Below are 15611 nucleotides of genomic sequence, written 5' to 3' on the forward strand. Positions count from 1 at the left end.
CTTTCAACTTTTTATACTTTTTTTCTTAGATGAACCCTGAACAGGCTTATTTTTATCTTATCACTCTGGTCACTTGAGCAAAGGAAAGATACGTAACATTAGAAGGCAGGAAGCTGGGAAGGTCCTTAGACATTGCATATCTTTTCTATTAATTGTGATCCTCCCTAACTGCGAGGTGTGTAACTGTGTCTTGCATGGAGCCTAGCACAGGACACTGATGTATGTAGTTAGCCTTTTGAGTTTTCTGTTTATCATTTTAAAGCCTAAGTTGCAAACAGAAGCCTGCTTTTTGAAAATACCTATTACCTGGAAACGAGATAAGAAAAATAGTTATTAAAGGTGGATAATTAGTGAAAGATCACCCTGATTTGGACTCTGGTTTTTCTTATGTAGGTCATAGAGCCTAAGGCAGTGGGAGGGCCTAAGGTATGACAGGTGCACAGTCATATGCAGTGAGTGTGCTGCCTGGGATTTCCTGTCTGTACTCCCAGCTGCAATGCAAGCAGCATCATCACTTGCCAGCTAGAGCTGCCCCATTCTTGAGTGAGCATCAGTAGTGCTAACCAACCTGGACACTGGTGCTCCGTATCCCATGCCTTGAGGATCTCAGTACGAGATGGAGACAGAAAGTGAGAGTGGCTCTTTGGGGGACGACAGTGTGTTTTGGCTGGATTCTGAAGTTATAATCCAGCTGACTGACGATGAAGACGAAGAAAGGAAAGAAAATTTCAGGTAATTAAGGAGTTCACCTCTTCTCAATTTTTGGTCTGTTCTCTCCTCCTCTTCGGTCCATTCTGTTTCTCTCTGGATAGGTTTGGAATGGAAGAGGGCGACTTTTCAGTTGGCTGTAGCATTCTTCATTCCACAACTTGCCCTGAGCTTGTAAAATATATTTTCAACTACTTGTTCCAACACCAGGAAGAGAAGGTGTTAGACAGGTTTTATAGTAGCATTTCAGGAATTTCAAGTAGAGACTCATAATGAACTGCTACCACTTTCTGTGTCTGATTTGTATCTTAATAGATTTGATCTGAATTTGCATCTAATGGATATTTCACTTTTTTCTTGGTAATGTGTTCTGAAGTGTGGTGTGGTGTTGTGTGTGTGTGTGTGTGTGTGTATGTATGTGTGTGTGTGTGTGTGTGTGGACAGTTGCCTGCATTTATGAATATATATGAAACATCTTAACTAAATTCACATCAGTTATTTTGTGGCTTTGATTCTCATTTTTACTCACTTACCCACACCCATGTCTTTCTGGGCTTTAGAATTTCTGGTAGAAACTTAATACTTGAAGTTTTGTAGGATGCCTCCTAGTTGAGAGTTCTGTGGCCTCTGTTAAACAGAGGTTTTGCTCCTGGAGGAAACTGACAATACTTAATTTCATTACATTGTTACAGAATTTAGGAAGTCTTTTTTGTTTCATACATGGTTAAAGACTTAACACATTTATAGACATTAAAAAAAAATCTCTTGATGAAATATGAAGTTTGAGCTACATACACCTACTACCGTAATGAACATGGGCAGTTAGATATCTTTGTAATTTTACCTAATAGTCCTTAGGCAGGTGACTATTTATCAGCTCATCAGATACTCTTTATGTTTAATACTCAAAACAAGTATCATGTTCTCTTTCTTTCTCTCTCTCTCTCTTTCTCACATACACACACACACAAACACACACACGCACATCTCCACCTCGTGTGCGTGTGTGTGTTTCCCTCTCAAGTTAAAGGATTTTATTTTTTAAATCTAGAATTTATTTTTAGATCTTAGTTAAGGAAAGGAGCGATTGAATGTTAGGAGCTCTTGATAGATCATATTAAATTTGTTACTCATGGTTAAAACAAATGAGAAGTATATTCTAAAATGTTGAGACTATGAAAATGAGCTTTTATTTCATAAAATTCTTTTTCATTTCATTTTTTTTGCACCATAATATTATTTAGCCTTGCAGATTTGCATAAGCCTCGTCTCTCTCAAGGGTGCTGATGTTACACATATCCACTGGTTTTTATTGTAGTCTGTGTATCTCCTACCAGTATACTTCTTTTTTTAAATTTATTTTTATTTTTTTAATTTTTTTTTTTTTTTTTTTTTTTTTTTTTTTTTTTTTTTTTAGTAAAACTGACCTCATTAAAATTGTGATAGTTTCTTTGTGGATTTGCCAAAGGAAGGTACAACTTGGGTCTGGCTCTGTTGATACTTTATAGTATGTAAAGTACTGTGATTCTAGATTTATTTGTTAAGCAGTGGGAATTCTCCTGCGATTTTCTTTTGACATTTAAAAGTAAGTCTGTAAGGCTGAACCCTTATCTTGGGGAGTACTGACAACATAGCCATTCTGAGAAACTGAGCTACTTGTAGGTATTGTTTTAGGAAACAATAAAACCATAGGGAGTTTGTTGTTGTTTACAATTGTATATCCTATCTGAATATCACCATCACTCTTCCAAACCAGATATGCCTTTGGGATTTTATTTACAAATCCCAGAAAGAGATGTGGGTTAGGCCCCATTTCACAGTGTTTCTCACCGTGTTCATCAGTAAAGCATGAGGAAACAAGGCAGTGCAGGCTTTCACAACATCCACAGCGTGTTCCTGCTGAAATGCCAAGCAGAAAAATGCATGTGGGTGTGGAGGGTGAAGGGTTGGATGAGATGCACTGCAGCTCTGACTCCAGAGAAACAAGTAATACAGTCTTCTAGAGGAGAGCTGTTTTTAAAGTTAGTTTTATAATTAAGTGTACACCAAAGCTTCGACTTGTTTCTTTAAAACCTGTGCTAATTCACCTAATTCCAAACTGTTGTCTTGGTTGCACTCTTTTTATGTCTGTCTGTCTCTCTGTCTCTTTCTGTCTCCTAAATGAGATGAGGTCAAAAGATTGTGTATTAGTCTCCTCTCATGAATAGCATCTAAGTTATGTTTTAAATATACTCTTAAAAGAATGATACCATGTCACTAGAGGAGTCCTGGGTGAGAGAGCTAATGTTAAGTTATCAGGTATCTGGAATGTGGGTTCCTGGTTACTCTAGCCATTGTCTGCTTTAGGGAAGGTGCTATACTCAGAGAGAAGAGCAAATGCTTGTCTGTTAGCTTCTACAATAGCCTTTATCTTTGGACTTGGTAGCAGGAAACAGAACTTTTTCTGGTAGCACTGTAGGAGTTGTTCACTCTCCATTGTGAGGTTCAGGGCCATGGATGCTGATCTCTGCTTCTCTGACTTCTCATTTGTACTATGGAGTTAATGTTGTGTGTTTTATCTGCCTTGTCCCCCCTGAACAGTGGTTCTTACACTATTTAGAAAGTCTTTGAGCCGTTAGGATAGAATAGCCTTTAATGATCATTACAAGTAGCTTTCTGTAAGTGGGAAGGGAACCATAACCCAGAAAAAGAAGATCATAAATGTTGAATCTTGTCAGGAAAGAGAAATTTTATTTAGAGTAGTTACATAAAATATATTAGGCTGAATATCTGTTAACTGTATAGCAAGTCTATAAAATAGCCATTTTTAAAAATGTTTTTTTTTACAGGTGGGGTTTTATGTCTTAGATCTACTTAGCCAACATTATCATGTTGCAAAGACATCTAAAGATTTGAGTCCAAGTGTAATGAATGAAAAAGTTTCATTGTAGAAAAGGTTTGCGATTTATCTGGTCTATTCTGCTACTCTCTACTTAAGCAATAACTTCTCAGATGCACCACAGTTTTGAAATTCCTTTGCAGTGTTTCTCTGTATGAGTGATGTGTAGATATGCAGCCAACACTAGGGTGGAGCCATGAACCCACTATTTTGAGTCCCTCAAGCACCTCTACTTGTGTCTGCCTTCTAGACCATTGTTTTTAAGTGAGAAGAGAAACTTCTTACTCCATTTAGCAGAACAATGTGGTGTACACACCTTACTGGGTGGACTAGGGAGGGTGTATTGGTCTTAAATATTATGGAACTTGTATCTCATGTGCTTGACTGGCTTATCCCATCTGCCTTGCTTGGAATGATGCTGCAATGATGCTGCAATGTTCAGTAGGACTGGGTAGTGGTGCTTCATTTCTTCTATGGGTTTACTTTTATATTAGAGTGATTTATTTATTACTAGAAGACTTCACAGTTCCCCATTTTTATCATTCTTGTCTTCTGAAGTTCTTGATTTTGAGTTTATCAACCAGTTTTTATGAACTGGGAAGGATAGAGAGAAAGTACTAAAACCTAACCATTCAAATAATTACAGCTCTACACTTATGTCCATTGTATAAAATAGAACTTTTTATAGGCATCTCATTTTAATATCTCATACAAAATGCCAAAATGTGTATATTTTGCGAGAAAGAATTATGTTGCTTTGAAGTTCAGGTTGGTCTTCAAAATATTCATTTAATGTTAAATACAGTTTTTAGTGAGCATATTCTTATCAATGTTAGAATAATAATCATGAGAGTCTGTTGTAAGCATCCCTAATCTCAGAAAATTGTATGCAATGTTGGAGCCCATCCATTATTCTGTTGTTATGATTTGTGAAATAAATTTGTCCTAACCTCAAAGCATGCTAGTGCAAGACTGTCCTGGTATTTCAGTAATTCAGCCCTTTGGATTGGTGCCCAAGGTGAACCTTTCATAAGAAAGGTATATGCTTGTCTGCATAGGATTTTTGATGTTCAAAGAGCCTTAGAGCATAAAAACAGTGTAAATAGTTTAAAAATTCTTGATTTATTAATTTGCTTATGTTAAAAAATACAGGTTTTCATATGGGTCAGTGTTAGAATGCTTGTCTAGTATGCTGGGTTTATTCCCAGCGCACGTGCGCACACACACACACACACACACACACACACACACGGGAGGGGGGAGACGGAGGGAGGGTGGGAGGGACGGAAGGAGGGAGGGAGGGAGGGAGGGGGAGAGAGAGAGAGAGAGAGAGAGAGAGAGAGAGAGAGAGAGAGAGAGGAAGAGAGGAGACACTTTAGAACACTCTCTCTCTCTCTCTTTTTTTTTTATCACAGCACTTAAGGGTACCTCTGTGAGTTTGAGGGCTGGTCTACATAGCAAGGTCCAGTCTAGCCATGGCTACATAGACTATGCTTCAAAAGGAAACGAACTTAACAAGAACAGAGGACTCTTCCTGGACACTTTGGAAGTTCTGCTGCTCATTTGCTTTCTTTGACAATCATTCATTTTCTTTTCTATGTTCTCATTCAGTTATAATTATTTTAAATAAAATAATTTCTTCTACCTAAGTTCTGATTTTTCTGTCTTGGCTCTCTTTTCTTCTCTTTCCCCAGTTGGTAAGGAAAGCTTTGTAGGATACTTTTGCATTCTGTGCTTTCAGTCTCATCCCTGCCTTAGGTGAGACTTTGGTTTACCAATCAGGATGATCCCATTTGCTTTTAGTCTTCCTGAAATTGATCAGTCTGGCCTGATGTCAGCCAGAATTTATTTTGTCCAGGATTCTTTTCCCTTTATTGAACTTACAGAAATTTTGCAGACTGGGGCAAGACTTTTGTTTCTTCACGTATATGTAGCCTGGAATGTAAAGCAAGGTGCCAAAGTTGTTTTTCTCCCACCCCAGTCCCCGAAGGCCCTTGATAGAAAACTTCTCTGAAAGGCTTGGTACTCAGTATGCTGAATTTCTGGGGATGAGTGGCTGCCTTGCTGTCTTCAGACTGGGAAGTAGGGCTTCCAGGAAAACTGTCTGCTATATCTAGAGCAATTGATGTGGCAACACATTCCATTTTTTCTCTTTGTAAAATATCTAATAATAGCATATTGAACTGTCAAATACCAAAAGGTTAGAAGATATAATGGAAGAAAAAAGTAATAAATTTTAAAAAGATGCCCCAAATCAACCTAATCTGGTTCTTTAAGACATGTTTAAAAACGACAACAAAAATAACAGTATAATATAAGACTTTACCAAAGAACATAAAAGAAGTCAGGAAACAAACTAAGAATATACTTTGTTCAGAATAAAACTATATAATACCATAAAGATATTAGTTCAATCTAATTGTGCATTCAGTATAATAAATAGATAAATAAATGTTGAAGTAAATTGATGAATAAATGTTGAAGTAAATAGATGAATAAATGTTGAAGTCATGGAATGATTTAGGAAAGAGAAAACCGTAAATGACTTGGGTAAATGAATATAATGGCCTAACTCCATAGTGGTTGAAATCTGTAGTGCTGAGTTGTAAAGAAAAGTCATAGGATGAGAAGCCTAGAGATGGTATAGAGGGCTCCCCCAAGCCAGTGGGGCACATAGTACCATTCAATAGTGGGGGATACTGGACTGGGAACTTTTGTTGCTAAAACTGTAATGACTATTAAAATATCAGACATTTTCAGTTGGAAGTGAATAGGCTGACATCAACTAGCTTTAGAAAATCTGGATGTCATTTTCAACAATGTAACTAGCTCCATTAGTGCTAGAAATTTCGTTTTAAAAATTTCTTATGAATTTTGAGTATTTTGAATTTATTTAGGCATGTATTAATCTATAAAAATTATCTAGAACAGATATCCTGCATATTTTAAAACATTGGTTTATTTTTAGTTTATATTTGTAGGTGTTTTGCCTGGAAGTGTGTCTAAACCAATGTATGCAGTGCTTGTGGAGGTCAGATATCCTGGAACTGGAGCTACAGATTGTTTTTATCTACCACGTGGTTGCTGGGAACTGAACCCGGATTGTCTGGAAGGAACAGCATATACTCTTAACTGCTGAGCTACCTCTCCAGCCCCAGGCTCCTATGTGTAGAGGCTTTGCAGTTATAGCTCTTAGTGTCTTCCGAAGGTGGGATAGTGATATATCATACTCTACGGTGTCAGGTTGTAGCTTGTCTCAGTTGTAGGTGTACAGAATACACAGAAGCCTCAGAGCTTCAGAGCTTCAGACTTACTACTGAATTACTTCAGCCACAGCTGAGATGAGCCGAGGTGATCAGATTTGCTGTGTAGGCTATCCCCCAGAGCCATCTTCATCAGTGGAAGTGAAACACATTTTGTCTATATAGACAAAAATTGACTAAAACTCCAAAGTTACCCATTATTTCTGACAGAGAGCGCTTGTCCTATCCCTCATATTCTCTTATGTATAAACCTCAGAGAATGGTGAGACCCTAAGACAGCCTTCTGGTCCCTGTTAGCTTTAGTAGGGAATGAGTTACTGGTTCAGCTGTAGCAGATCCAGGGCCTGATCAAGGACAATAAATAAATAATTGGGAAAATTAAAAGAGATAAGAGAAAACACTGCTGCTGCTTGGAATTTATTCACAGGGCCAAGAAGAGGTATCTGGGCTGGAGTAGTCTTGGAGGTGCTAGTCTGGACTCTGTAATATGATCTTTTTCTTCAGAAGGGAGTCTACCAGGACCTCTGTTGAACTTCAGAACTTCTGTGAATGCATTTTTACAAGGTAGAAGCAGGAACCTGTAGATGGAGGCTGCTTGTTTTTTTCCTGGCTGCTCAGACCCGAATACTCACACAGAAACCATATTAATAACAACACTGGCTGGCCAACGACTCGACATATTTCTAGCTGGCTCTTAAATCTTAAATTAACCCATGTCTATTATTCTGTGTATCACCATGAGTCTGTGGCCTACTGTTAAGGGGTTCAGGCATCTTTCTCCTTCTACAGCTGCGTGACTTCACCTACTCTCTCTCTCTCTCTCTTAATCTCTACTTGAAATTCCCACCTTGTTTAACTCTGCTAAATCATTGGCCAAAACAGCTTTATTAATCAACCAATAAAAACAACACATATACAGAAAGACCTCCTTCATCAGGAACTGATACAAACAGTGTGTGTTAAAGATGTGAAGAGTTTTCTCAGGAGAAGAAGACTTCTGTCTGATAGTGAGTCTTTGTTTTATACTTCTATTCCAATATAATGTTCATTTAGTGAAGTCTTCAGTTTGTCACTCTTTCCACACACTCATTTAAACATAGCCTCATCAAGATAACTTTTCTAGTGTTCCACAATTTTCTTGTTCTTCCTTTTTCTTACTTGGGTCATTGTAGATGAATTTTATTCTTTTGTGAACTTTACCTGAATAGAATTATGTATCATGTGATGGCTGGTGGCTTTTGTTGCTGAACGTTTGTCAAATTTATTCATTTGGTGCAAGTGGCAGTGCTAATTCTTACTTTGTAGTAGCCTATTTTATGAAATATAGTAAAATATGTGTGTTGGTTACATTTTGAGCACAAATAATTGTAAACATACAGTATTATATAGTATTATATAGTATTATATAGTAATATACTTGATTTTTACATACTGACTATCCAGGAATCTTGCTAAATTTCATATAATTTTAAATTATAGAGACTTTCATATTATCTATGTATATGTCAAATAATTACAATCTTTATTTTTTTCTAATTTTATGTTATTTTTTCTTTTTGTAACTTGAAAAAGAAAAGGACAGCAATAACTGAGTAGGGCCTCAGATAGTGTTACCAGAGACATCTTCTGTTTTTCCTAATTCACCTTTAAGAATTATGTTAGCTGTGTTCCTTAAAATTGCCCCCTTTGAAATTTATGATAGGTGCCAAATGTTAGCTGTTAGAATCATATATGATTCCCACCTTTCAGAGTCTGGTTGATCTTAGATCTTAACCCAGTTTAATTTTGAACTCCCCTCTCTCTCTTCTTTCCTTCCTTCCTCCCTCCCTCTCTCTTTCCCCTCCCCCCTCCATTAGCTTGCTTTGGAGCTTTGTTTATGGTGTCATATTTCATTTTCTTTTCTAGTGATGCCTTTGTCAGCTTTTGTTTAGTGATGTCAGCTTTAAGACTTGGTTGGCTTATTGAATGGGTTGAGAGGTGTTTATTTTGTAATATGGAGGAATATATGTATTTAAGGGTATTATTATTTATTCCTTCAGTGCTTGAAATAATGCACATGAACCCAGAGTTTTCTTACAGATTTAACTACCTATACAACTATAAGACTGTATTTTTTTTTTTTTAGTACTGATAAATTATATGCTTCAGGGACTTAAATTTTTCATTTAAGTTAGACTCTAACTGCATTGAAATAAAATTGTTTACAATGTCCTCAGAATCATTATATTACCCATTTGTATTCCAGTTATGGTTGACTCCTTTTCCATTATTCAGAGCGTCCCCCCCCCCATCTGTCTTCTTTTTTAGATATTGAAGAATAATCAACCCTTTTCTCACTTTTGGTTTTGTATATTGATTTATTCTTATCCCCCCTTTTTGAGTCTGATACATCCAGTTTAGCCTCAAGCTTGCTTTGTAGCTGAGGGTGACCTTGTACTTCCGATCCTTCCAAACATATCTTGCAAATCCACTGAAGGCAGGAAGAGCTCATTTTGCTCTTGGTTCATGGACACATAGTTAGTGGAGGCAGAGAAGTCATGGCAGAGGAGCTGCGGTGACTGTCACATTGGATCTGCAGTCAGGAGCAGGGTGGTGCGTCCTGGTGCTCAGTCCCTCTCTCCTTCTCAGCAAGTGGGAGACCCCGGCCATGGACTTCTGCTCATTTTTAGGATGTGTCTTCACCACCCAGTTAACCCAGTTTAGAAACTTGCTCATACATACCCAGAGATTTTTTTCTGTTTTTGTGCTTTATAATATGTATGTGTATGTGTTTACACACACATACATATCTCATGAAGCATTGCTACTACTACTGACTTTTTTTTTTTTTTGGTTTTTCGAGACAGGGTTTCTCTGCAGCTTTTTTTTAGAGCCTGTCCTGGAACTAGCTCTTGTAGACCAGGCTGGCCTCGAACTCACAGAGATCCACCTGCCTCTGCCTCCCGAGTGCTGGGATTAAAGGCGTGCGCCACCACCGCCCGGCTACTACTGACTTTTTGAGTATGCCTCTTTGTTGTCCTGGATGGCCTCAAAGTCACCTGGTAGCACAGTGTGGCCTTGACTTCCAAATTCTGGGGTTCCAATTATGCATTCTCCACCCATTGGTCTGTCGGTCTTTTCTAGTTTCTAGTTTCTGTAGTTCTCAAATTTGTTCACTTAGTTTCATTTCCTTTTGGTAAATTCAGTTTTGTTTTGAAAATGGCTTATCTTACCTGCTTTTTTTTTTTTTCCCAAATGGATACTTTGAAGGATAGAAGATTCTAGGTTACAGCGTTTTTTTTTCCTTATTACAGTGATTCATGCTTTTGCTTTATCTTTTTTTTTGGCTTCTTTGAAGTCAGTTTGTCCTTTGTACTGACTTTGAGTTTCTTGTAGAATTTTATATTTAGTAGTTCGGCTGTGATATACATAGTTTGCCTTTAAAAATTCTGCATGAGGACTGGAGAGATGACCCAGCACTTAAGAGCACTGCTGCTCTTCCAGAGGACTCTGGTTCAAGTCCCAGCATCCATATGACAACTCACAACAGTCTGTAGCACCAATCCCCAGGGATCTGATGCTTTTTGTGGCTTCCACAGGTACCACATGCACATGATGTTGCACTCATGCATATAGGCAAAATATCCCCACACATAAACTAAAAATAAATAAAAATTTGAAATTAAATTGTGGCTTAAGTTGAGAGCTTGATGGTTTTTATTAGTTTAAAAATTTTCCAGACCTTGTTTTTAAAATGCTGATTTTGTTCCTTTCTCTATCTCTTCATTTACTTTTTATCATTAATTTAGAAATATGTAAGAGCTTATATTATTTGACATTTTTTGAGACAAGGTTTCTCTATGTAGCCTTAGCTACCCTTGGCTATCCTGGAACTCAAAGAGATCCTCCTGCCTCTGCCTCTGAATTTAAAGACATGTGACACCACCACCTGACTTATTTGTCATTCTTTTTTTTTTTTTTTTTTTTTTTTTTTTTTTTTGGTTTTTTCGAGACAGGGTTTCCCTGTAGTTTCTAGAGCCTGTCCTGGAACTAGCTCTTGTAGACCAGGCTGGCCTCGAACTCAGAGATCCGCCTGCCTCTGCCTCTCGAGTGCTGGAATTAAAGGCGTGCGCCACCACCGCCCGGCCTTGTCATTCTTTGTGTTATAGTTTTTTCTCCTTTTTTTTTTTTTTTTTTTTTTTTGTTCTTCATGGTTGATGATTGTTTTCTAGTTAACTAGTCAGTCAGGTTTGTTTTTAAACATATCTAGTGAATTCCTTTTTAAATATTTTAAAATCTACCTTTTTTGTTTTTGTATTCATTTGTTTTCTTATTGCTCTAACAACACATGCCCTCCATGGTAGTGTGTGGAGGTCAGAGAACAATGTTCAGAAGTTGATTCTCTATTTCCATCCCATTCTGGGGATCAAACTCAGGTATCAGTCATGACAGCAAGCACCTTTACCTACTGAACCGTCTCTGTGGCCCACATCTAATGAATCTGTAATTGCATATATATTTCTTAGTCTTAGAGTGAACATGAGTGTCCCAATACTCAAATCCCCTGCTGAAATCTTCACTTTTATCTGTTTTTCTTTCATTTTCACTGAATATATGAGCCATAAATATTTTAAGCACCTTAATAAAAAATTAAGCAAATGCTTCTTACCAGCTAGTCTATTTCTCTTTCCCTTGCTTGGCCCTAGGCAAGTAGTTGCCTGTGATCTGTTTCATCATGAAAAAGCCCATACTTCTCATTTCTCTAGAATTTACTCTAGTTGCCTGCCCTGAGTCTTTTTATCTGATGCATTCTAGGAAAGTTTCAATTTTGTAGACTATCTGCCTTAGCAAGCTCTTATAATTTTAATTACTTTTACTGATATATTGTATGTTTATATAATATGTACATGGGCACACATGCTATAGCACATGCATGGAGGTTATGTCTTTCCACCATGTGGGTCTGGGAGTTATAACTAAATCATCTTGATGGCCCTTTATCTGCCATTTCCTGTTGGGCCAGGAGTAATGCTGCTTAAAGATTCCTTTATCTGGAGCAGACTCTACAAATGGACCATACCTCCTCTATTTTTTTCGATAATTTAAAAATCTGAATTAGATGAGAGTTTGCCTTGATGTTTTACTTACTTTTTTTTTTTTAAAAAAAAAACTTTACCTCTTAATTTATTATTGGATACCATCTAATGTAGATGGGGAATTTTTAATAGATCTTGTTTTTATTTGTTTTACTTTTTTATTTTGTAAATTGAGTATTTTCCCTAGCACTTCTGACCCCATGTGGCCTGGTTACAACCTTAGTGTTACTTCCTTGTTCTCTTGGGCTCAATTCTGAGACATGGCCTTCTTGGAGTCTCAGTCAAGAGCTTAGAGCACATAGTGTTGCCATCTTGTCCCTTGTTTCTTCAGTGTTGCTGGACTGTTGACGAGTTACTCAGTTCTCAGCTGATTTTCTTTTTTTCTTAACCTTCCTTTTGAATAGCTTTGTTGACATCTTTGAACACATAACCATTAATATATTGATTTGAGGGGAATTTCCACAGGGACTTTTATGTTAGTGGTGTTGTATGTGTGTATATGAACCGTGTATTACCTACAGTCTTGGCCGCCCAGGTCCTCGTGCTTGTGCAGTAAGCCCTTAATGAGCCTCATCATTCATCATGCATCCTTCCAGACCCCTTATGAAGGTTTGCTAATGCTTAGCACAGTTCTGTAGACACAGTTTCAGAGTAAATGATTTCCGTAACAGATCATTTTCAAGGTTCACATTATGTTGAATAAATGTAATCAGGCCTTGTATAATAATATTATAGTTATTTTCTGGAGTAGGAAGCAGGTGTTTGGTATATCAGGGTAGATCTCTGGAAGTCAGAGTAGAAATTAAAAATCACCATCGACCACTCAAGTTTTTTGAGTTAAATTTAAAATCTGAAGGTATTTTATTACTGCCTTTTGGATTGTGTACATTGTGACAGTTTTTGTTGAAATTAAATTTCTTACAAAAGTCTCTCATGTTTCTCTAGGAAGATGAAGCCCTCAATACAGTCTGAAGAGGATGATTTTGTTCCAGAGCTACATAGAAATGTTCACCCTCGAGAGAGGCCTGATTGGGAAGAAACACTTAGTGCAATGGTAAGTCAGTGTTACATGTGTGTATCTGTGTGTGTGTGTGTGTGTAATATATGTAAGGAAAAAATGATTGCAACATTACTCACAGGAAAGAGTACAGTATTTTTTGTTGGTTTGTATGCTTAGTGAGTAGATATTTTCAGGTACCGTTTTAGAACCTGTAGGTAGGGAGGTAGAATACAATGTGAAATAACAATTTCTGTCTACAGGTGGCCTTTGTGAGAAGGTGCAATATGAGCTGACACTGAAGAATGTAAAGGAGCAATAGTATGTGTATGTGGGAACAGAAAGGACAATGGAAGAACAAGTTAAATAAAGGCTATGTCATAGAATTAAAAAGAAAGCCGAAAGAAACACAAATAGCGTAGCTCAAATTAAATGAGCTGGTGGAAGAATATGAACAAGTCAGAAGTGTTCTGGGGTGGAGAACAGATCATGTGCTTCCATGTGATCTAATGACAAGGGCTTTGGCTTTGCTGAGTGAAGTTAGAAACCACAGAAGAACTTATGGCTGAGGAGTGAGAGGATCTGGCTTGACTTTTAAAGGAAGTCCAGATTGCAAATAAGTAAAGAAGCAAAAAAAGGAAGTCAAGAGACCAGTGATATGGTGCTCCAGTAAACCACAAAACCAGTCAGGGAGTGCTCCAGTTAGCCAGGAGACCAAGGAGAGGATGCTCTAGTTAGCCAGGAAGCCAGGGAGGAGGAACCTCAGTTAGCTAGGAGACTGGTGAGGGAGAACTTCAGTAAGATAGGAGACCAGGGAGCGGTGTTCTAGTAAGCCAGGAGACCAGGGAAGGGGGGTGTTCCATTTAACCAGGAGACCAGTGAGTGAGTGCTCCAGTAAACCGGGAGACCAATGAGGGTACAATAGTAATATAGGAGACCTCTGTGTGTGTGTGTGAGTGTGTGGGGGGGTGTGCTACAGTAAGCCAGAAGTGGTGATCATCTGACTCAAGATAGTAACGAATGCAGTGAGGTTAGAGTTTAGATCTAGGTTTATAGATTGAAAGGAATGATGTTTACTGATGACTGTGACCTAACGATGTCATGGATAACTTCATGTTTTTGAACTGATTACCCTAAAAAATTGAGTTTGCTGAGTTGCTGGGAAATCAATTTTATTTGAGAAATAAGGTACAAAAATCATCAGTGTAATTTTCCAGGAAACATGTTTCAGCCACTCATTTTACTTATTTAAAAAATCTGTAATCGGGGTCCATCAGTAAAAATAATGAAATTTTTTATGAGCTAAAATAACTATTTTTAATTATAGTTCAAAGTCAATATTCCATGTCATAAAAATATAGTATAAACACACATCTATCAATGCTGGTCTATGAGAATTCAAAAATTTCAGTTTGTAAAAGGTAACTTGATTCAGATAGGTTTGCAGTCATTGATAACAGGTTACAAGCATAATCATCTTTTGAAGTGGTGATTGGAAACCCAGGGCTCTGTGCATGACAGGCAGGTGTATCAAACTGTATCCCGAGCTCCAAGTATATTATCTTAATTGATCAAATTTTGCTACTTGTATTTATATAGTTACTAGATTTTCTTACTTATATTTGTCTTTTAATATCTCATTATATTACATGTTAACTACTTCTCATTGAAACATTGTTGGAAGCACCTCATTACACAGTTAAATGACATTTATTATATGGAGCTCACTTTGCACATGCATTATGGTCTAAACAATACTGCCCTGAGCCTGCAAGTTGATTTTGAAAATTATTTTCATTACAAACTTTCATGGGAAAGAAAATCTCCCTTCTTAAGATTTGATAGCTTGGGAAGTATATACAGTAGCTTATGACCACATGTGGCTCTAGAAATACTAACCATTCAAATGACTTTATAAACTGCTTTGCTTTGTAGTTTTAGGTTAAGTTGCCTTCAGAATACCAATTTTGTAACAAACTAAGTTACCAAAGCATTTTAGTGTTCAATAGTAGAAACTAAAATATGTCCAACCAAACCTTTTTCTGCACATATTTCTGCCCAAATCAGTTATGATATAGTTATGGTAAATTCTACTTTGGATTGTACTGAATTAATGCTTATTTAAGTTATTTGTGAACATTCTGTCCTGTAGATGTGCAATGCACATCCCTCATAGCGGCCAAGACTTCATCTCCTCCAAACTCAGAATCTGAATCTGAAACTGGTTACACATAGCCATTCATCGAGGGAAGGAAGATTATTGCTTAGTTTTTTTTTTTTAGAGCAACTACTGATATTATCTCAACTCTTCAAACAGCTGTTTTCCCTAAATGGAATTAAGTCAGTTCATATTTTCTGGGATTGAATATTTTGGGTTTGAATTTCTTGGGCTGCTATAGTCAATCATAATTGAGTTGCCTCTGTTGGTAATCAGCTTTTCTTGTTCAGCTAACAGATGAGCTGTTAGAAAAGTTACTGAACTTACAATTTTGTAATTTTATGAAGAAATTCTAGATGGTGATATGTTTGTTCCACATGATGTTCTGTTTCTGATTTTTCAGACTTGTCCTCTTGTAAGTTGAAAATAGCTTAATAATATTGATTTGTTTTTCTTTCACCATATAATATTTTGTTATCTAACTTAAAAGTTAAAAATTGTCATTATTCTGTTCCTTTACTGTGTGACATTC

At 37.1% G+C, this 15611-nt stretch overlaps 1 protein-coding gene across 2 annotated transcripts in view; it reads left to right on the forward strand.

Moving 5' to 3' along the window:
• Positions 1–15611, forward strand: part of Arhgap32 (Rho GTPase activating protein 32) — a 224034-nt gene that overhangs the window by 76029 nt on the left and 132394 nt on the right. For both annotated transcript variants that reach the window (XM_038321944.1, XM_038321945.1), the window contains exon 2: positions 12870–12978. In XM_038321944.1, the coding sequence (XP_038177872.1) occupies positions 12874–12978 (105 nt within the window). In that variant the 5' untranslated portion in view covers positions 12870–12873. The remainder of the gene's footprint in view (positions 1–12869; positions 12979–15611) is intronic.

Source organism: Arvicola amphibius, chromosome 3 (assembly GCF_903992535.2).
Source record: "Arvicola amphibius chromosome 3, mArvAmp1.2, whole genome shotgun sequence".
Lineage (NCBI taxonomy): Eukaryota > Metazoa > Chordata > Mammalia > Rodentia > Cricetidae > Arvicola > Arvicola amphibius.